The sequence below is a fragment of the Antechinus flavipes genome, chromosome 3 (genome assembly GCF_016432865.1).
Source record: "Antechinus flavipes isolate AdamAnt ecotype Samford, QLD, Australia chromosome 3, AdamAnt_v2, whole genome shotgun sequence".
NCBI classification, from domain to species: Eukaryota; Metazoa; Chordata; class Mammalia; order Dasyuromorphia; family Dasyuridae; genus Antechinus; species Antechinus flavipes.
In genome coordinates this window covers 122,967,259-122,990,370 of record NC_067400.1, presented here as the reverse complement: position 1 = coordinate 122,990,370, position 23,112 = coordinate 122,967,259, and the positions used below count along the sequence as shown (strand labels likewise).

At 34.6% G+C, this 23,112-nt stretch overlaps 1 protein-coding gene across 2 annotated transcripts in view; it reads right to left on the bottom strand.

Moving 5' to 3' along the window:
- Positions 1–630: 630 nt before the first annotated feature.
- Positions 631–23,112, bottom strand: part of SLAIN1 (SLAIN motif family member 1) — a 74,683-nt gene continuing 52,201 nt past the window's right edge. For both annotated transcript variants that reach the window (XM_051983958.1, XM_051983957.1), the window contains 3 exons: positions 18,922–19,077; positions 10,194–10,476; positions 631–1,789 (listed from right to left, as the gene is read on the bottom strand). In XM_051983958.1, the coding sequence (XP_051839918.1) occupies positions 1,714–1,789; positions 10,194–10,476; positions 18,922–19,077 (515 nt within the window). In that variant the 3' untranslated portion in view covers positions 631–1,713. The remainder of the gene's footprint in view (positions 1,790–10,193; positions 10,477–18,921; positions 19,078–23,112) is intronic.

The window sequence follows — 23,112 nt, the reverse complement described above, 5'->3', positions numbered from 1 at the left end:
CTCCCCTTTCCCCCCCATCAGAACCAGATTGATAGTCTGTTCCCACTTTCAGTGCTTTGACTTTACCCCTGCTTCAGTCTACCCCTTGGTAGCTTTGAGAGTCTCATTCAGCACTGGGACCAAACCATAGATCCATTTGATCCCAGTAAATCTCTCCCTTTCAAATAAAATATTAAAAACTCTCTAATCCCTATCTTGCCTCAGTTTTTTCCAGCACTACATGTCAACTCTGAAATGAGGAGAAAAGATTATTTTTACATTTTTTGATGTCTCAGAAATTAATTGAATTCTATTTGCAAGATGTGCCAACATCTTTGATGAATTTTTATCCTAAATATGTTGACCCATATTACTGAAGTCCTAAAGTTCCCCTCTGGGATAAATATACTTGATGTACACAATTTATGGTGAAAATTAAATATAACTTCCTGGTAGTTTTAAAGTATTTTTCATGTCTCCAATGAACAAAGATTTTAGCCTAAGGAACTCTACAGTAAATATGAAGATACTCAAGCAATGTAAATATCCCTGTCTGAGAAAACAGCAACAATCCAATTGTCTTTAAAATAATAATAAAGCTCATAGGAAAACATCTCTTCACATTATGTTGCACAGTCATGTGTGACTTGATATTGCTGAAATAGATTCTTTATTTCTGAAACATTCCAAAACAGCGGTATACACAGTAACAAATATTAGGTCATATGCCATAAGAAAGCATTCATTAGTGCAATTGGATTCTGTAAAAGGTCTATCAAAAAGATTTATTTGCATTAAAATGCATTCTTTTTTTTCCAGAAGCAAATGTTAGTAAAACATTACAGTTTCATCCTTTGTAGCAAAGTATTGAAATCCCACAGTTAGTGTAGAGACCATTGCACGTGGTAAATGCAATGTGCATTTCCGCCTCTGAGATTCTGTGATGTGATCCACAAATACCAAACAGGATGTGATAATAAATTAACATTTAAGGAAACAATAACAAGGCAAAAACCACTGGATTCCCTTGCTGTCTTAGCCAACTCCCCTTAACTCTTCGATTTTGTGCTCATCCTACAACAAAAACAAGATTATAGGTCTCTTAAACTATATGGTGTGTTTCTGTTGATCTCTCCCCAGAGCTAAAAAAATAGTACCTTACCACAAAAATACTTTTTATGGCACAAAAATGTAAATTGTTCCCTAGTGGTTCAAATAGGCATAAAAAGAAACAAGTGCAAAAAAGATAGGATTCCTGTAAACTATAAAAATTAAAGTTCAAAGTATGTTATAAGACCCAGTCATAGGCAATGTATTAAAATACAGAACATGTAATGGACAAAAGGATTTAGAATGTGTAAGTACATTGAACAGGTAACCTTTAAAAAAAAAAAAAAGGATATGGCAAAGCAGTATTTAATATTGGTACATCTTAATTCTCTCAAAAAGTAGTTCAGGTACATAGCAGTTCTATAAAAAAAAAAAAAAAAATCTAGTTCTAAATGTCACAATACTGCAACTGTGGGTTTGAGAACATTGCAGTATCCCAGGCAAATATTTAAGTGCAAAATTTAGTCTCTGATAACAGGTCCATTGAAAAACAGCATGGTGAATCCATTAAAACGTAAGGAGGGAAAGACACAAACGCCCATTGTACTGTCACCCAGCCAGCTGGGCAACACAACCCTCATTTTCCACTTCTTTCCCAGTCTTCTAAGAGTACAAAATGCCACATCAATAGCAGCCATCTCTCCAATTTCCATCTCTCAGAGTGCTAAGTGAAGACAGAGGCTTTGGGGGCTGAAGAAAACTGGAAAACAAAAGAAAAAGATGGCACATGACTAATAAGTAACACAGGAATCATCATTTTTTACTTTTAATCTTAAAAGTTCAACTGCATTGCATCTTTTATACTAAAGCTGTAATCCTTGGTTGGTTGGTTGTCTTTCATTGCTGAAGAGGACCAAAATGACATTGCTATGTTGAGGTCAAGGTACAATGTATTCAATTATAGTTTAATTCTTAATCTACTTAAATTTTTAATTAATTAATTAATTAACGTAATTAAAATACTATAATTTACATTAAGACATCCCAACCTAGCTTCACTTAGCCTTTCTTTGGGTTTTGATGGCTCAGAGTAAGTGTAAACACCAACAGATTCCTTTCTGGCCAGAAACCCTTAGGATTTTTACCTCCCTAATGCATTTTTTCTTTTTCTTTCTTTTTTATTTTTGAGTGGACAAATTAGGCTCTCTTTTGCCTCATTTCTTCACCTATCTTTAATCACTAAATAGGCAGTTATCCCAGGCAAACTAAAATCTGCTAAAGACCTTAGCTTAAAAAGGCCAAGTTCTTCCACTAAATCCAGGGCTCTCTCCAGTCTGTTTACATGTAGTCTTACTTCTTGAGAGTAAGGACCATTTTTTGTCTTTCTTTTTATTCTCAGCATTCAATATCCCAGATATTCAGCACAATATATTAAACGCAGGAGTCCTCAAACTTTTTAAAGAGGGGGGGTCAGTTCACTGTCCCTCAGACTGTTGGAGGGTCGGACTGTAGTAAAAACAAAAACTTTGTTTTGTGGGCCTTTAAATAAAGAAACTTCATAGCCCTGGGTGAGGGGGATAATCTTCCTCAGCTGCCGCATCTGGCCCGCTGGCTGTAGTTTGAGGACCCCTACATTAGAGCATAGTAAAAGCTTGTTAAATGTTTGTTGACTTGTCTTCCATATAGTGCGTGATGGTATTCATTTTGAGGATGATGTTTGAGCCAGGTCACTCTTATTCATTAACTAAGAAAATTAATTCTGTATTCCAACTGAGACTAAAACAAGGCAGATGAGACCCATATTAAAAGACATTTGCACATCTAAGTAAAAGGTATATATAAGAATTGTCTCAGCAATCTGACAAGCACAATCAAAGCAATGAAGGTAATTAAAGAGTGGGTTTAGCATTACAGCTAATCAGATAGTTAATAAGCTTCCCTAAAGAAACTTCAGCTAGAATGGATCTACACAAGCCAAAGTCAAGTGTAGCAATTGATCTAGGTCATAATTACAAAAGTCTAGCCAAAGGACAGCAAAGACAGAAAAGAGAGTCACCAGATTAGTGATGAGGTCTTCAATGTGGAGTATGGTCAACAGAGAAATTGATAAAAATTAATCCCTGAGGCAGGGAGAAGGCACAGATAAAGATCAGTTTAGCTCTGTGTCACACCCTCTAGGGAGGTCATCCAGTAAGAAATTCAAGTTATAAGAGATACAAAGAGAAATTCTACTTAAAATAACTGTCGATAGCATAAAATATTTGGGAATCTATCTGCCAAGGGAAAGTCAGGAACTATATGAGCAAAACTACAAAACACTTTCCACAAAAATAACATCAGATCTAAACAATTGGAAAAATATTAAGTGCTCTTGGATAGGTCGAGTGAATATAATAAAGATGACAATACTACCTAAACTAATCTATTTATTTAGTGTATACCAGCCTCCCAAGAAACTATTTTAATGACCTAGAAAAAATAACAACAAAATTCATCTGGAAGAACAAAAGATCAAGAATTTCAAGGGAATTAATGAAAAAAAAAAAAAAATCAAATGAAGGTGACCTAGCTGTACCTGATCTAAAACTATATTATAAAGCAGCAGTCACCAAAACTATTTGGTATTGGCTAAGAAATAGATTAGCTGATCAGTGGAAAAGGTTAGGTTCACAGGACAAAATAATCAATAACTGTAGCAATCTAGAGTTTGACAAACCCAAAGACCCCAACTTTGGGGATAAGAATTCACTATTTGACATAAACTGCTGGGAAAATTGGAAATTAGTATGGCAGAAACTAGGCATTGGCCCACATTTAACACCATACACCAAGATAAGGTCAAAATGGGTTCATAATCTAGACATAAAGAATGAGATTATAAATAAATTGGAAGAACATAGGATAATTTACCACTCAGACCTGTGGAGGAGGAAGGAATTTGTGACCAAAGAAGAACTACAGATCAATATTGATCACAAAATAGAAAATTTTGATTAGATCAAATTAAAAAGTTTTTGTACAAACAAAACTAAATGCAGACAAGATTAGAAGGGAAACAATAAACTGGGAAAACATTTTTACAGTCAAAGGTTCTGATAAAAGCCTCATTCCAAAATATATAGAGAATCGACTCTAATTTGCAAGAAATCAAGCCATTCTCCAATTGATAAATGGTCAAAGGATATGAACAGACAATTTTCAGATGAAGAAATTAAAACTATTTCTAGTCATATGAAAAGGTTCTCCAAATCACTGTTGATCAGAGAAATGCAAATTTAAGACAACTCTGAGATACCACTATACATCTGTCAGATTACAAGATAACAGGGAAAGATAATGACGAATATTAGAGGGAATGTGGGGAAACTGGGACACTGAAACATTGTTGGTGGAGTTGTCAGATCCAACCATTCTGGAGAGCAATTTAGATCTATACTCAAAAAGTTGTCAAACTGGAAACTGAGTGGATGCCCATCAATTGGAGAATGGCTGAATAAACTGTGGTATATGACTATTACGGAATATTATTGTTCTGTAAGAAATGATTAGCAGGATGATTTCAGAGAGGCTTACAGAAACTGATGCTAAGTGAAATGAGCAGAACCAGGAGATCATTATACACTTCAACAACAATACTATATGAGGATCAATTCTGACGGACATTGCTCTCTTCAACAATGAGAGGATCCAAATCAGTTCCAATTGATCAATAATGAACAGAACCAGCTGTTCTGAACAGGAAAAGAACACTAGGAAATGAGTGTGAACCATAACATAACATTTACAACACTCCGTTATTGTTTGCTTGCATTTTTGTTTTTCTTCCCAGGTTTTTACCTTCTTTCTAAATCCAATCTTTCTTGTGCAACAAGATAACTGTATAAATATGTATACATATATTGTATTTAACATATTCTTTAACATATTTAACATGTATGGGACTACCTGCCATCTAGGGAAGGGGGTGGAGGGAAGGGGAGGGGGGGAGTTGGAACAGAAGTTTTTGCAAGAGTCAATGTTGAAAAATTGCTCATGTATATGTTTTGTCAATAAAAAGCTATAATATTTTTTAAAATTCAAGTTATGTCAAACTCTTGAGGTCCACCCACTGTAGGGTTCTCAGCAGCCTCACCTTGTCAAATCCCAGACAAGTCCCTGGGGTTAAATTTTTTCTTTAAAATCTACTTATGGGCCATTGCTTTGCTGCTGCCCCCTCTGGGTCAGTACCCTGTGGCATTTTGCCTCGTGATGTCTTTCTTCTTTACCTCCCTCCTACCCTCCTTATGCCACATAGTATCTCTCCTAACTCCACTATGTTTCTCAATTCCACTTCTCCTTCTTATAACTAACTCTTTTAGATGCTAAATCTCTTTCAGGATTTAGCCTGCCAGCTAATGACATGCCCTAACCTCATAGGGTATTCCCTTTGATGTAATGTGATTTTAGGGTCCTCTGATCTCAGGGCTTCTAATGAGTCTTTGGTCTTCTGGCTTTGGAATAATCTGCCTCAGGAAACTAAGCACACCCAATCTATCTGAAGACCACCTTGAAAAGATCTGGAGATTACTTCCTAGCCTTACCCTAGGGTCATAGAATGAATATATCTATGACTAAAAGCTGTATAAGAGCATCTCTTTGCTTCAGTCTCTTCACTGAATTCCCTTACAATTCAATACCCTCGTAATAGTGTCACATTGCTTTTAATAAACTTTACCCGTTGACTAGGGGATGGGTTCAAGTCTGCAAATTCTTTTGCGACATCTTATGACTCTGGTCTAGAACTTTTGAGGACCCCCCTTCTCAACTTCAACACCTTTCTATTGTGTAATTGTGAGTTCTACTAAGGAACTTGGATTCATATGCTCTCCCAACTCTATTTCATCTTTACCATTTCTGATATCTATCGTATCTCTCTTCAGTTTGTCTGTAACCTATTCCCTTTTGCTACATTGAATGGCTATTAAGAATTCTTCATTTGAACGAACCCCAATTTTTGGTGTTTACCATCATCTGTATCTACATCACCCACATTACTAAGATACCAGAGTTTCCTTAACAAAATTTACATTTTAGTATAAGATCATTTTGTGACACTGCCAAGGCACAAAGAGCTGAACTTGGAGGGAATGTGTTTGTCTAGGAATACACATAATTTGATCCAGCCAGCTTCTGCTATGGTTTTCACTGCCCCATTTAAAAGCTGTCAAAGACTTGGGCCTATTACAAATGAAAGTAGATTAGAGTGACCTCTAAACTGTCTAGTTTTTGCCCATTCTTCACTTTATAAAGAGGAAATATAAGTACTCATTTCTTATATTTTAAGATTCTCAAATACTTGAACAGACAATATAATAGATTTCCTTCCAGGAGCTTCTGCCAGAGCTTATTTTAAGGTTATATAATGACATATATTTTGAAAATTTTTAACACATTGCTCTCAAAAATAACTGAAGAAGAACTGCCATTTGAAAAATATGGTCATGTGGTCTATGCTTGTTTCTGATGGAAGTCACCCAAATACAATCAAAATATCCAGCCCCAATCTTTGACATAAGCTCTAGCACATGGCCAATTTCCTTTCTGAAATGTTGAACTGATTGTTTCATAGGCATCTTGAATTCACTGTGTCCAAAAAAAGAACTCATTATCTTTCCCCCGCACTCACCCTCTTACCAACTTTCCTATTGCTGAGAGGGTACCACCATCTCATTCTCCCAACCTCAGTGTCATGCTTGACTCCTTACTCATCACTCACCCCACATAGCCACTGTGCTGTCTGTCCTATCTTATTATCTCTTCATTTCCTCCATGTCGTCTTCTTTTTAATAATACAGCTTGTCATTAATGAATAATCACCTCACACCTGTAAATCTTCTTATTGGTTGATCTCCCTGCCTCAATTTCTCTGATTCAATCCTTCCTCCAATTAGCTGCCAAAGTGATTTCCCTGAAGCATAGGTCTGCCCACATTACCTCTCCCATTCAAACTGTACTATCAAACAGAAAATCCTATTTGACATTTAAAATCCTTTACAACTGGACCCCTTCTTACTTTTCCAGTCTTCTTACGCTTTATACACACACAAATGCCAATTTTTCACTGGTCTACCTCATGTTCCTTTAACCAGACACTGAGGCTCCTAACTCCCTGCCTTTTCCTTGGCCATCAATACATGTAGCTGGAAGGCCTTTCTTTCCCACCCAGCTCCTTTCATGCTACAGTTTAATTATACCATCTGCGGAGAATTTTCCAGCCTAAGTCCCTGATCCCAATTCCATTCATAGCTAGTGCTTTCCATCTGACATAATCTTCCATTTCCATTGAATATAGCATACACACACACACACACACACACACACACACACACACACACACACACACACACTTATCTATATGTTGTCTCCTCCATTAGAATGTGACTTTCTTGATACCAAGGATCATGTTTTGGCTTTTCTGTTTATCCTCAGCACTTACCACAATATCTGATATATAGTAAACATTTAATGTTTGCTGAATGACATTTGATATAGAGATGTACTAAGCTGAAGAATATTGTATTTCTGCTATTTTCTGCCACAAAAGTTAAGTATCTTGCTCAAGACCACACAATGAAATGGCTGAGCCAAGATTTAATCCATATCCTTTAACTCTAAATCAATGCTTCTTCCATTGAGCCACACTGCTAATGAACACTAATTCCAGTCATCCCGATCTGTACCTTATCGCTGGACCTAGAAGAAAGTAGAGAATAAAGTGAGGCTGGTGACTATATACAGTCCACCCTCACTTAAATCCAATTCACTTGCATGTCATGAGATCACGTCTGAAATGTTATGGTTCTCTTTGAGAACAAAGAACAAATGACAAATGCCTCCAGTAACACTGTTTTCCCTTCAAATTTCTCATATTAGATAGTCCTTGTACTTTTATCTCATATGCTTTTCAAGTCATTACAGGCGAGACCTGAGTTCTCCAAATTCTCAGGACATTGTTCTGTTAGACCCCACTTCTGACACCAGTTCTCCTGGCACCTAAAACTTCAGATCAATAGTCATTATAACTTGCCTTTAGCCAGAAATAAATGTCAAAACATTTTTAGCACTCTGAAGAAATTCAATTTAACATTAAATCAAAGATTGTGTAGCTGGGGAAGGGGAGAGATGGATAACTAAATTATTAAATGCTCTAATGTTTCCATAATTTTTAATCTCTATTCTATAGTCTTTATTGTATGTAAAAGGATATGGTTTTCTTTCTTTAAAATGTTGTAACTTTTCAAGTATTCTTCCTAACTCTGAGTAATGCAAATTAATTTATTTATTTATTGTTTACCGTAAAACATAAACATTTTTAGATACCCAGAGAACTGGATTTGAAGTCTAAAGCCACAGGGTCTAATGCCAGTTCTGTTATAGTCTAATAGCAGACCTTGAAACAGATCACTTAATTTGTCTGTGCTTCATTTTCTTCCTAATGCAAAATAATAATAATATTTGTATCACCCATACTTCAAAAGCTTATGAAATAGAAGGCATTTTTTCTTTTAAAATTCAGCTACTATTATCAGTTATAACTTTGTTTTGAGTTTGTACCTGGGAGTACATCTGATAAAACATTTTTTCTACTGTATAGATCAACAACTGTTCTGGAATTTATAGTCAAGAGAATTGCCTAGGGCACTAAGAGGTGAAATGCCCCAAAGTTATACATCCCATGTATCAGAGGTGGCACTTGAATTTATGCTTTCTTCCTATCTCAGAAACCAGCTCTCAAACAAGCAGGTCACTTTGACTGGTTACATAACATATGCTATATCTAATATGTAATTATGTATTTGATTTGCTAGAATATATTTTTATTTAATTATATACAATTAATGATAAAAATGAGAAGTAATAAAAAGGATAATATCCAACTACATTTTTACTCTGAACAAATTTTTAGTATATCCCTTATGATATTCATTGCACACTGGTTAATATCTTCAACCAGAAAGTAAATTCCTTGAGTTCAGGATCTGTTTTTCATTTTTATCTTTGTATCTTCAGTCCTTAGCACGTATTGAATTATAATGCAATTACTTGTGTGAATATATTTTCTCCCTTAATAGATGGTAAGTTTCTTTGTAATATTTAATCATTTCTATACTACACCTACTATTATGTACATATATATTTATGTGTTTACATATATACATATGTGTATATAGAGATACAAATATACACACATGTATATGTATATACATGTGTGTGCATATGTACATGTAAAAAAATTTGAAAAAGAAAATTAGCTAAGAGAGGGCAATCACATTGTGAAGAGCCTCAAGTTTTTGACATATAAAGACTGGTTGAAGGAACTGGGCATATTGACTAAGAAGAAAAGATTTAGATGATAAATATGTTCTTTTTTTTCCCTTTTTTTCTTTTTTTTTTAATAACTTTTTATTGATAGAACCCATGCCAGGGTAATTTTTTTTACACCATTATCCCTTGCATTCACTTCTGTTCTGATTTTTCCCCTCCCTCCCTCCACCCCCTCCCCTAGATGGCAAGCAGTCCTTTACATGTTGAATAGATTACAGTATATCCTAGATACAATATATGTGTGCAGAACTGAAGTTTTCTTGTTGCACAGGGAGAATTGAATTCAGAAGGTAGAAATAACACGGGAAGAAAAACAAAAATGCAAGCAGTTTATATTCATTTCCCAGTGTTCTTTCTTGGGGTGTAGCTGCTTTTGTCCAGATGATAAACATGTTCAAGCATTTAAATGAATATCATGAAAAGAAGTTCTTTGTATAATATTCCAGTGGAATTGTGCTCCTATGGACATGAGTAATCCACCTTTTAAGCCTCAGCAATTTCTATTTCCAGGTTCCTAAAGATCTTGAATAGAGGGGCTACCTAGTATACCAAAGACTGTCCTCTTGGTCTAATATGTAGCAGGTATCTAGTAAATTAATATTTGTTAAATTTATGAACAAATGACTTTGTTCTTTATGAAACATCAAATTTCATGCAAAGTTGATTGATAATCTCACCTTAATTACACACACACACACACACACACACACACATACACACACAGCAACAGACAGTAAAGTTCAAGAACTAGAAAAATATAACATAAGTTTTAAAGAAGAATTTTTTTTTTAAAGTCTCACCTTCGCACGGGTTGTGCAATTTTGCTCCGGGGCAAGTTACTCCCATTTATTGACAAAGATGGTCTTGGAAGCCCACTTCTCCCTATCATCCCAGGAGTAGTTGTTTTGTTTGGCGCAGGAATTCCTGTGTTGGAATACGCCTGTAAGCTGTTGGATAAAGGAATATTGCTGCTGCCTTGAACAGTCGGACTCACATAGGCTGTAGCTTTAAGAGGTTGCCTTATGGATACTGGAAAATGACCCACACTGTGAACTCGATGCTGAAGCTGTCCTGGAGATGGAACTAGAAGAAAACAAAAATCTTCATGAGAGGAAATTTTAAAGATTTAAAGACAGCTTAAATGAGGAGATCTTATAAATCACATTACATGTCAATCCCAAATAGTAATAATAAATCTGAACCAAGTGAGCACATTATATGGCAAATGAACCACAAACCCACAAATGGCAGCCCATTAAACTGTTAGAGATTTCATTTTTAAGAAGTTTCTCCTCACATCTCATCTAAATTTACCTTACTACAGTTGCTTCTGGAACTACTTTTTGGGGTCAAGTGAAACAAGTCTAAGCCTTCTTTTACATGTCATCTATTCAAATACTTGAAACATTTATCATCTAAGTCTTTTCTTCTTCACAGCAAACATCCCTAGTTCCTTCCAATCTTCCTATGTCGTGACTTTTAAGTTCTTTACAATCCTTTAAGAGGTTGCCTTCCTCTAGATATCCTTTTTTTTTTAAAAAAAAATCTTTATTGATATCTTTTTAAATATCATCTAAATATTTTCCCTCTCCCTCCTTCCCCCTCCTCCTCTGCTCCTCTCTTTCCCTCTCCCCCCATCACACACATACCACAAAGGACATTTTAAGGAAAAAAAAGTAGGAAAAGCCAGACAAATCAATTTTTTTTCAAAATTGAAAATATATGCAATCTTTCAAATCTGTGAAACCTCTATATCTGCAAAAGTAAAACATATTTGGGACCAAAATTTTGTAATTTTGAAATAGCTATTTTCAACTGTTTTATAGCTTCTGCTCTTTTCATTTATATTACTGTGCTGATTATTTTTCTTGGCTCTGGTTATTTTGCTTTACATTTAGTTCCTGTAAGTCTTTCCTTGCCTCTCTATATTTGTCATCTCTTAATATTCCATTACACTGATACATCACTTTTTTTTAAAAGCTATTTCACAATCACTATGTATTTACTTTGTTTCTAGCACTTTATTGACACAAAGTGCTGCTATAAACATTTTGGCGTGTTCTGATTTTTTTTTTTAATCAGGGACTTCTTTGAATTTATGCTTAGCAGTGGTACCCCTGGATCAAAAACTATAGATATATTAACTACTTTTGGGGGGATAATTCCAAATCATTTTACAGAATGACTCTAATTCAAAGTGGACACCAACATATTAGTGTGCCTATCTTTTTACTACTTTCTCCAACAATGATTCACTTTGATCATCTTTTCATATTTGCTAAGTCTGTGTATCTCTTATTAATGATCTGGAGTATTCTTTTGGATGGTGTTAAGAATTTGTGGTTCTTTTGAGAATTGTTTGTTTATGGTCTTTAATAATTTTTCTTTGGGGAAATCACTTTTGATCTTATGTATTTCTGTTAAATGTCTGTATATCCCAGATATCAAATCTTTATCAGATAAATCTAATATAAATTTGAAGTTACTTCTGACCTCTTCTTTTCTTATCCTAAATGCATTACTTTTGAGCAGCTTTTCAATTTCATGCAAGATACTTCATGTCACCTCTGAGCATTTTCTCTGGTTGTTTTCCATGTAGAGAAAGCTCCATCTCCAACTCATGGCTTCTTTGGCTTCCTCAAGCTCCAGCTAAAATCCTAAATCCTATAGGAAGTCTTTCCAAATCCTCTTATTTTCCAGAGATTTTCCCTTTTTTTGACTATTGCTAATTTATCCCATACATTACTTCGTACACAGTTGTTTGCTTCTTGTTGCTCTTTCTCCCATTATCTTTTACCTTTCTTCATATTCTCAGAATTTAGAATAGTGCCTATCACATAATACATTATAAAGAAATGCTTATTGATTGACTAACTATAATCAAAATTATTTGTCTTTTGTATCTGCCTTGCTTGGTTAAGAAAATATCTACCTGTAATTTTGAAAAGTATATTTTCTGCTTTTCTTTTTTAAGACAATCTTTAATATTATACCATATATCCATTTTGAATTATTTAACCAATCTATGTCCTTCCTAAAATGTGATACCCACATACGATATCCAAGAGGGTATAGTATAGCAATATAGCCAGTTGGACATCACTTTTTAATATATTAGCTTTTCAAGTTGCTGTATCATATGGAACTTATAAGACCATTAATAAGTTCCCTAAATCTTTTTCATGTGAACTTATATCCAACTATAGTTATCCCATCTTGTACTTGTATTGCTGATTTTTTGAAGTAAAAACAGAATTTTTTTCCTTTACAATATTATACCATAATAATTTACAAAATGTCTTCTTAATGATGAACTCATTATTATATGCTGAATCTATTAACTCATTTGTATAGTGCTTTAAGATTTGTCTTTCTGATAATCTTGTGAAGTAAATAATATAATATCAAACCATTTTATACTTAAGAAAACTGAGAATACCAACCTTGGTAGCATTTCCATAACTACTCAATTACATTTAGCTATTTAAAAGATAGTTAAAGCTGAGTCACATTTAAATGTAATTTCATAAAAGTACTGGAATATTTAAAATCCTTCTGTTTCAGGCAAAATTTCTTGAAGCCCTTCGTAATGTAGTTTAGTTGTTTTCTGGATCCCATTTAAAAAGCCTTTGGAGGGTTGAATGGGTCACTCTGCAGGCAAATGTACTTTTAGACTTCAGATCAAAAGGTGCGAAGATGAGGCAATTGAAAGTTTAAAAGTTAAGTCACACAACTGAATGTCTAAAGTAGTATAAACCCAGATCTCCTGATTCCCATACTAAATAGTCTATATGCTACATCATGTTGCCTCTCATTCTAGACTATAGATCATTTTCTAGATCTTGACTCTCAGCAAAGGTGACATCTATTCTTCCTAGCTTTGTATCAAATGAATGCCTTCATTTGAGTCAATCTTGCAAAAGATAAATAGCATGGGGTCAAGCATAGATTCCCAAAGCACTCCACTAGCGATTTTCTTTTAAAGTAACATCAAATGATTAGTGATTATTTGATGCTAATTTATTTAATTTCAGGGTCTACCATGATAGTAGGGGTGGGGGGAGGATACTTAAAATGGTACTATAAAAAGCAGCTTTATTTTCACTTGAAACCATGATTACTTTTATCAATCTGAGAAAAAGTTTCCAGTCAAATTTCCTATAATATTTATTTTGTGAAATTAATTCAAGAAATTTCTGTTTGAGTGTAAAAGACTTATTATTGAGCCTTGAATATCTCTTTTGCTTTCCCCAGGAGGGAAACCATAGCAATGGAGTAGGGATGATCAGCCAATAGAAAAGTCAGGCTTTCGGATCACAGCTAAGCAAAGTGAAAACAGTAAGACAAAGGACTGGAAGCAATGCCCTTGCATCTCTCTGCAAAAGAAATAGAAGTACTCTATTTTTATACATTTTATCACATATTTAAATATTTATACATATGCAAATATATGTATAAATATGTTGTTTATATTTTACAAATGAAAAAAACTGCCCTCCAATGGATAAATCACTGAATTTCTCAGTCACATGGACAGCTGAGTACAGTGCTGAGAGTCAAATCAATGTCTGTAGTATTGTTGAAAAACTACTGTTTTTTGGTCAGTTTCCTTTAAAAGAAGAAAACTTCCTCACATTTACAGAAGTCAAAAGATGGAAAGAGCTGCTTCCTGAGATAGAACAGTTCTCCATTAGCAGAGGTCTTCAAGTAAAAAGTAGGTAACAAAGGCTGCTGGGAATTGTATCATTAAGCTGGGAGTTGGGCTAAATAACCTCTGACTTCCTTTCACCTCTCATTCTATGATAAAGCTTAAATTTTTGAACATTCTAAAATTGTTTATGTGATATGAAAGTTATAGAGATGATCAATTCCCTTTATTTCCTAATCAGTCTTCAAAACTTATTAGTAATTTATTAGTAATGACACAAAAGATCCTTTATGGTCTCTTGACAACCCTCTGCTCCTTTTTCTAGTCTTTAGATGACTATGGAATTAGATTAATAAAGGCAATCTAACCCAATAGGCATTAAAAAGCTTACTATATGAAAGGTATTATACTAAGAGCTAGGGATACAAAGAAAATATCCTTGCCCTCAAGAAACTTACATTCTATTAGGCTAGGAGAAAGTTTTGTAGTCCTAAAACTTCAAGTTATAGCAGAAGAAGAGTTCTTAATTTTTGCTATCAGAAGACCTGGCCTTTAATCCCAACTCTACTAATTACTGTGTGTGTGATCTTGGTCAAATCACTTCATCTCTGGTTTCCTTCAAGATACCTGGAGGACCATTTTTTTACATGAAACCTTTTCTGATCCTCTCTGGTGCTAGTGTCCTCCCCCTCCCAAATCAACCTTAAATTCATTGTTTAAAAAATAACATACATATTTATATATGTACTTATCTTCCCTCATTAGAATATAAGCTCCTTGAGGGCAGGAATTATTTCCTTTCTGTTTTTGTACCTCCAGTACTTAGCACACTGGCTGACATGGAAATACTTAATAAACAGCTGCTAAATGATTCCTTTTCAAAGCAGTACCACTAAATAACTGTTCAAAGTTTCTCCTTAGGGTAGAGCTAAAAACTATGCTTCTCCATAGTTTCTATCTATTTTTCCTAGTTTTGCTCTCTTCTTTGAATATATTCTTTGAGTACATATTTCTCAACCCCAAAATGAGAACCCCAACTTACAATAGATAATGTCCCACTCCCTGACCCTCATGTGAATCTTTCCCTAAGTTTTAAAATGTCAAAGAACTTAAGGAAAATTGCTGGCTATGAACCAAAGTAAGTCACATTTATATCTACTAGCTTTTTAGAGAAAAAGTCCCATCTAGTCTCCTTCTACTTAGCAACATCCCCACTCTACCCCCTTTGAGAACAAGAAGCTGGTCATTAGGTCCCTTTTTCTCACCACTTTGCAAAAAATGCTGGACTTTCTCTTCCTGATACAACCACCTTAATTCTGAGGCTCACTGCATAAAACCCAGACTATTTTAAGAGTATCCTCTCCAGTCTTCCTGCCTCTAATCTATTCTTTCCACAGCTGCCCAATAAGGAGAGTAGTAAGTAGTACAAAAGGATTATATCACTCTTGTAGTGAAAAAATAATCTTTCATAACTGTTGACTGCCAACTACTCCAGACAGCTAGGTGCTATAGTGGATAAAACTTAGATCTAGAGTCAGGAAGGAAAATCTGGGTTCAGAAATGACCTCAGATACTTAGTAATTGTATGACCTTAGGCAAGTTCACTAAACCTTTCAATTTCCTTATCTGTAAAATGATAATAATAATAATAATAATAATAATACCCACTTTTCAGGATTACTGTGAGAATAAAATGAGATATTATAAAATACTTTTGCAAAACTTAAGGAACTTGAAAAATCATGATCCATCATGATTCCCTCTTTCTGTTATTTTCACTTTCATCTCCATACCTTTCTCATGCCAATCCCTTCACTTAGAATGGACAGCTTATTCTCACTTCTACCTGCTAGCATCTTTCAATTCCTTCAAGGCCCAAGTCGGCTTCTGCCTCCTTCAAAAAAAGCTTTCTCTGATCCCGGCAGATAAAAGTGCTTCAAAAATTGCTTATGGTACTTTGAGTCCTCCCTTTTACATTTTTTACACAGTGGTTTATATACATGTCATAACCTCCCAGTAAGCAAAACCCTCTGAGATAAGAGCCTAAGTTTTATTTAATGGCTGAATCTTTACCATCTATCATATAGTAGGTATTTAACAAATATCTGTGGAATCAACTCAATTCCATCCCCTTCCTCCTTGCCATGCTTTTTATGTCACTAATTATTGAGCCTGGGACATATTCACTAGATGGATACAACAGTATCCTACCCTTTACTGGACAGCTTCCTTTAAAAAAAAAAAAACATGGCCTAGAGCAAAGTTTGATAAGCTATATAGTCTGCCAGCTAAGAATGAATTTTACATTTTTTTAATGCAAGAAACTTGATTTAAGGTATAGAAAAACATTCTTAACTCAGAACAAAGAATTAGGGTGCTGGCTCCAGATGACTAAGTCTCTACCTGGCTCCTCTCCTGTGATTCTCACACATCTAAGCTATCTCCCACTGCTTCTCAGTGGATTACTTAGAGCGCCTGATAAATTTTCCATCAAAATTCTGTTTCCAGAACTTGTCAGCTCCCAGATGATTGGCAGAGGCTAAATAACAGATTTAACCTTGAGCCAGAAAAGAATGGCTACATTTTCTTGTATTAGTTTTTTTTTTCCCTAACCATCTTGTTCCATTCTGACATCTGTCATCATAATTCATATGTCCCCAAAGCAAGGATTATTTAAACTCCAGTGCACAGTCTTAAAAAATATTTTAAATGTACAATGTATTATATCAGACAATTCCCTCCAACCTTGCATTGATGACAATCATGCACAGTTTTGTTTTTGTTTTTAATCACAACACAGCAGAAAATGAAGCAAAGAGGGAAAAAATTAATACATTCAATTCCTAAATAGAAAATAGGATAACTGAAAGATCTTCAGGTTCTTTCCTTTCTCAAATATTCTTAGGGATATTAGGGTTCTTTCCTTTCCTACTCCCCTATCACACAACCCCTTTCATATAGATACACACACACCCGGGGTACAGGAGGAAGATCACACAGGAGGGAGGCTGAGATCATCATTATCATCATAATCCAGGGTACAACTAGCTGGCACGGTAGATGGAGCATCAGGTTTAAAATCAAGAAGATTCCTCTTCCTGAGTTCAAATTTATCCTACAACACTTGTAGCTGTATGATCCTAGACAAGTCACTTAATCTTATTTGCTTTATTTTCCTTATCTAGAAAATGAACTGGAAAAGAAAATGACTAACCAGTCAGGTTTGTTTGCCAAGATAACCACAAATGGAGTGATGGAGAGTCGGACGTGATTGAAAAATGACTGGACAACAACAAAAGTGATTTGAAAATCTTCTCCAGGAATTGTTTAATTTTTAAACTCTGTATTCTGAACATTCAGCACAATAACATATACATTAAGGGAAGTGAAGAAGAATGGAAGAAGAAAATCAATGATTTCTTTAGAACAGAGAACTTTTAGTTTGGAAACTCCTTCCAGCAATACATATTACAAACTCATATTTAAGTTCTACTCTTGATTTTTTAGGGACCTGGAGTTCTGGCTTCAGGTTACATATCAGTTACTTATTAACAAGATAGGACATTAATCCCTGGTTTCAATGCTGATATTCCAACTCCAATATACCATGTTGACTGAGATCTTCCACACACACAGTTGATCAAGTATTATTTATTAAGAGCCTACTACATGCCAGAAACTGTGTTAATCAATAGGGATATATTCACAAAGAAAAGCAAAAGGCTGCCCCTGCTGTGGCAGCTAATGGTGGAGACAATACGGAAACAATGATGTAGAGACATTGAAGATAATCAGCACAAGGAAAGTACTTGCATTAAGGGGGACTGGAAAAGGTTTCCTATAGAAGATGGGATTTTAGTTGAGACTAAAAGGATGCCAGGAGATAAGGAGGAAAAATCATTCTATTCTTGGGCAACAGCCAGAGAAAATGTACTATCTGGAGATGAAGAGATTTGTTTGAGGAAAAGCAAGAAGTCCAGTGTCATTGGACCCCAGAGTAGATGAGAAGCCAGAAATAAGAAGGCTAAGGTGGAGAAGATGAAGGGACAGGTTATGAAAGGCTTTTAAATGTCAAACAGAGAATTTTACATTTGATCTTGGAGATGAAAGAATTACTGGAATTTAGAAAGATTAGCAGCTGAGTAGAGGATGGTAAAGTGGAAAGAATTTGAGACAAAATAATGATATATGGAATAGGAAAGGGAATAGTACACATCACATGCCAGAAACTAGGATAAATTTAGATTTTACTTTACAAATATTTAATTTCATCCTCACAATTACACTGAAAGGCAGGTTCTATCCTATCCCCCATTTTATATTTGAAGGATTGAGACAAAGATAAACACACACAGGATCACATAGCTAGTAAGTGTGTGAGGCTAGAGTTGAATTCAGGTCCTTCTCACTCCAGAACCATAGTGTACAGAGCTCTGGTCCAGCCAGACATACTTTAGGCAAATCCCTAATCTTTCTGGTCTTGAGTTTCCCATGTGTAAAATGAGGTTATAGATGACTTCTAAGGTCCCTTACAATTCTCAAATTTCTTTGGGTTAAGTCCAATACCCCAGAATCCAAGTCAATCAGTCTGCAAACCAAAAGAATGGACAGATCTTTTTCAGCTACACTCACCAAGAAAACATCAAATTCGCCCTATAATGAAATCTTTAGTGAGAAAGTAGATTAAGCATGATGAGCTATTATAATCTAAAAGCTACTTTATAAGCAGACTATATAATAAAATCTAAAAAGCAGATGATGACTGGACTTCAGTACCTCTATAATACGAAACTCATATTCAGCAATAAAATCTTTCACTCATTGCTTTGTAATGGTGCAATGATAATTAAAAAAGAAAAAGACAAAGAAACGTTACTTACTACACGATTGTATCCTTGACATTCCATTGCCAGCACCATGCAGGCTTGAGTCAAAGCTCTGGCTATTTCTCACAGTGATTGGAGAACTAACATTGCTACTGACAGCTGTTGTACTTGGCATCCGTGCTAGGTTGGGCATACTTCTTCGGAGTTTATCTGAAGGACAGAAACATTGTAGGAGGTTAAAAGCAACAAGTTTTCAAGTCAAAAAAGCCCCTCCTCCCAACCCCAAAAACTCCAAACCCCAAAACATTAGTTCTTAAAAGCAAGGAAGCAAACACTATCTTCCATATAAATTTAAAATTGGCATATTATTTATGAGTCATGAAGCATAACGGACAAAGTTATATTCAACCATACCTGAACACATACAGAGTAATTCTAAAGAATTTTGTTCAAGGATGGGGGTGTGAAGCCACATGGAGTGGGCTGCCTTTGGTAAGGCAGCTGAGAATGAGGGAAAGAAACAATTTACTCTCCACTCACTAGAAACTACCTCAAAATGAGGTTTTTAAGTAGAAGGTATGACTATGACCAGTATAACTGGAGTATGATCAAATTTGTCAATAAATATGTAATGTATTAAATAGTAATGAGATCAAAATAAACATGGTCAGAAGAAAAGGGGATGTGTGATCAATAGATTTGGATTCAAATACTAGTTCTTGTACTTAATATTTGTGCAGCCATGGACAAATTTAATTCATTGGACCTCAGTTTTCTGATCAATAAGGGAATAGTACTAAAAATGGTCTAAAATGATCTAAAGTCCTTTCTAGTTTCAATTCTGATACTAAATTGATTCCTCAAATCTCCCAGTGCTATGGTGTGTATAGAATACGTTTTGAAATGGTCATAGTTATAGCACAAAGACTAGACAAAATACTGTTAGAGAGTGGAAAAAAAAGATAAAACATGTTGATTTCTCCATGTAATGTATCCTTTTGACCACCAGATGGTGGCAGAGATATACTCAGAGCCCAAAATGTGTCTGACATGAAATAAGCCAGAAATATAGGCTATTTACAAGTAGGTTGTTCTTTATCAAAATTACAAATTAGCTCTGTTTTTTTTTTCTGTTGCATTGATGATATTTTTTATTATTTATCTAATCATTGAAAAATTCTATACTTTTATTACATCATAGACTCTTTTGACAGTCTGGTAAGACTTAAGAATCTCTTTTCATGTTTTTAAATGTGTAAAATAAAATACAAAGGTTACAAAGAAAACCAAAGAGTAATGAAAATAAATTTTTAATTCTTTTCCCATTTGAGGTCCTCTAAATTCTATATTGAGAGTCAGATAAATAATTGCTAAGCTTTAATATAGAGAACAGAAAGAAAAATGAGTTCCAAAATGCTTTTGAGAAATTTGAAAAGATCATTTCAGCTATTACAGCCCAGAGAAGACTTCATGGAAGAAGCAACAACTAATTTGAGCTTTGAAGCAGGAAACTTCAGGCCATTCCAGTTGTAGTATGAGAAATCTGAACAAAGGCTCATAGTTAGAAAAGGTTACAATAAGAATGGGACTGGAGGATACTCCAGTTTGTTTGGAATGCAGAAAATGTGAAAGGGAGTAATATGAGAAGGTTGGAAAGGTGATTAGAGTCACAGAAAAAAAACAGAAGCCAAAACAAACATTTATTTTGCTTGGTAATTTCCATCTTTTTATTCTGTCAGGATTTAAGACCATCTCTCTCTTTTTTAGACACCATGTTTTCCCAAGCCAAAACCCAGAAAGCAAGCTGTGCCCAGAGATAGGCATTACAACAATCCTTTGTGCTCTGGATGAACTTTGCTGCAGCTAAGTTGCAGAAGTGATAGTCTTTGAGCTTGAATAAGCACTAAGAAACCCAGACACGAAGCCCTGTTATGAATAAACTTTGTCACTAGACAACCTTGCCTTATTGTTGCTGCTGTAATAACTTACCATGTTTCTATAATATGGTTTGATTCTTTACCAGCCACAAATATATAAATTTTACTAGAAGAAGAGGCCTCAACATGTTTCTAATTTCTTTCTTCCAATAGAATAAAGAAAGCTTTTTGCTTTTAATCTGTATAAGCTCTTTGGTGTTTTTGGAGTTATTGGTGTTGGTAAAACTTTTGTGACTCTGGTAATTTGTTACCAGAGTTGATAGTTTGGTGGCAGTAATAGGATCAGAAAATGAATAATTATCTTCTAAATTACTCCCAATGCAAATCTAAAGTATTGTACCTGCAGGAGTCCTTAGAACTCCACTCAATCTGCACTTGGGAGAGTGGCAGTGGGTGATTTTCCTTCTCTGATTCTCAAGATCTTGTCTTTGAGCTCTGCTCCCTTGGAGAAATGAAATTTTGATTGCCATGACTGAAGATAGGTTTTATTGGCCCTTTCTTAGGAGAAGTTTTATTCCTTCAGAGGTTTTTGGTTTCTGTCTTTTACAGGGACTTCCTTTCAATATGCATCTTAAGATGGCATTTCTTAAGATCTTTAGAAATGGCTACTGTTTTCTCTCAAGCCTGTTTACAATATGTAGATGATGATCTATCTCAGAAAATTGAGCCTAAAGTTTACATCATGGGCCACAAACTTGCAGATGTGTAATTAATTGGCAGAAATTGATCCAAGACAATTCCTGTCACAATTGGCCAACTTAAGGCACTTAATACCAGGACTATATGATTGACTGTCTGATATGACTCATGCTTGGAATCAAAGAGGATGAAGGGAGTTTTCTCCCTTATCATAATAAATGACATTGTTATAACTATGTCTCTCCTTTTCCTTTTATTGCAAATTTCTATAATCAAAAAGTTTTTTAAGTATAATACTAAATCTATTAAAAATAGATCAATACTAGAGCATCTCTGAGTTACTGTAAAAGGTTACAAGTATGAAAATCTTACATTTTTACGTGGATTTGTAATCAAACTATAATACAAGAATGATATCCTCCTAAAAGGGAAATGATTGGACAAAGTATTAAGACAAAGATGCTATATAAAAGTCATTTTAATTAAATGGAATAGTAACTTTTGAGAAAGGAGCAGCATTAGACTTATCTCTAAGGGCTTTTCACATATGTATATGCTTGACTTCCAAATTTATCTATCATGAAAACGCAGGCCTTGAGTATATTTTGGTAATAAGTTCTTAAAATTGGATTAAGGATTATACACAGAAATTGTATTGATAATAGTAAAAAAAAAAGAAGAAGAAAGAAAGAAGAAGGGAGGAGGAGAAGGAGGAGGAGGAGAAGTATAGAAACAGCAAAAGGTAAGTAAATTCTCTGAAACTTCAAAATTGGAAAACCAAAACAAAATTAATCTAATCACCATTTATGAAAATATGTGCTTCAGATAGGTATTAAAATTCTGATCCTTAAATACATAGAGTCCCTTATTGCCAGGACTACTTTACTTAGGCTATTTCCTATTACTGTAAACCCAGCAGATATTTTCTGAGTCCTCTATCCTGAGACCTTCCTCCACTACAAGTTCTAACTTGTGAAAACCCCTTGTGTAGTTTGAAGCTGAATCTCCCCATCTTAAAAAAAAAATTCCCTATAACCAAAGTATTGGGAATGTTGGCTAATCAGCTAATTAGTATTTTGAAAGGCAATTATAAGGTATCAGTACTTTTATTCTTTATTCACTGCCCCACTTTATTTGCTCACTACCAAAGAATAGTATACTATCACAAAAGTACATAATTTAAAAACTGAGACTAAACTTTTAAACATTTCTCTCAAAAGAGATGAAATTAAGTTGCTTTGATTTTCATCTGGCTTTCAATTTATAGAAACTTTTTTTCCCTATTCTTGACATAGATCCAAGATAAAAATAAAACAAATCCATTCATTGTATCCTGTCAGCATTCTTTCTAAACTCCAGATTAGAAAATTAGTGTCTGACTGATTAACTTCCATTGGTAGCATGGATGTGTAATGAAAAAGACTGTAGGGGCTCAAAATGTTTAAAAAGAAAGAAAAAAGAAAAGAAAAAAGTTTGGCTACCATCCAGGTCTGATAGGGTATTCTTTTCTTCACTTTCCTATTTACCTAAAGCTTCCACTTTAAATATTATCAAAAATAACCACAAGAGCAACATTAACCACAGGTCTTTTTTACCTTCAAAATTATAAAACACAACCCTAAGTGAGTCAAGTTTGCTAAATACCCACTCCTTCATAAAACTGAAAACA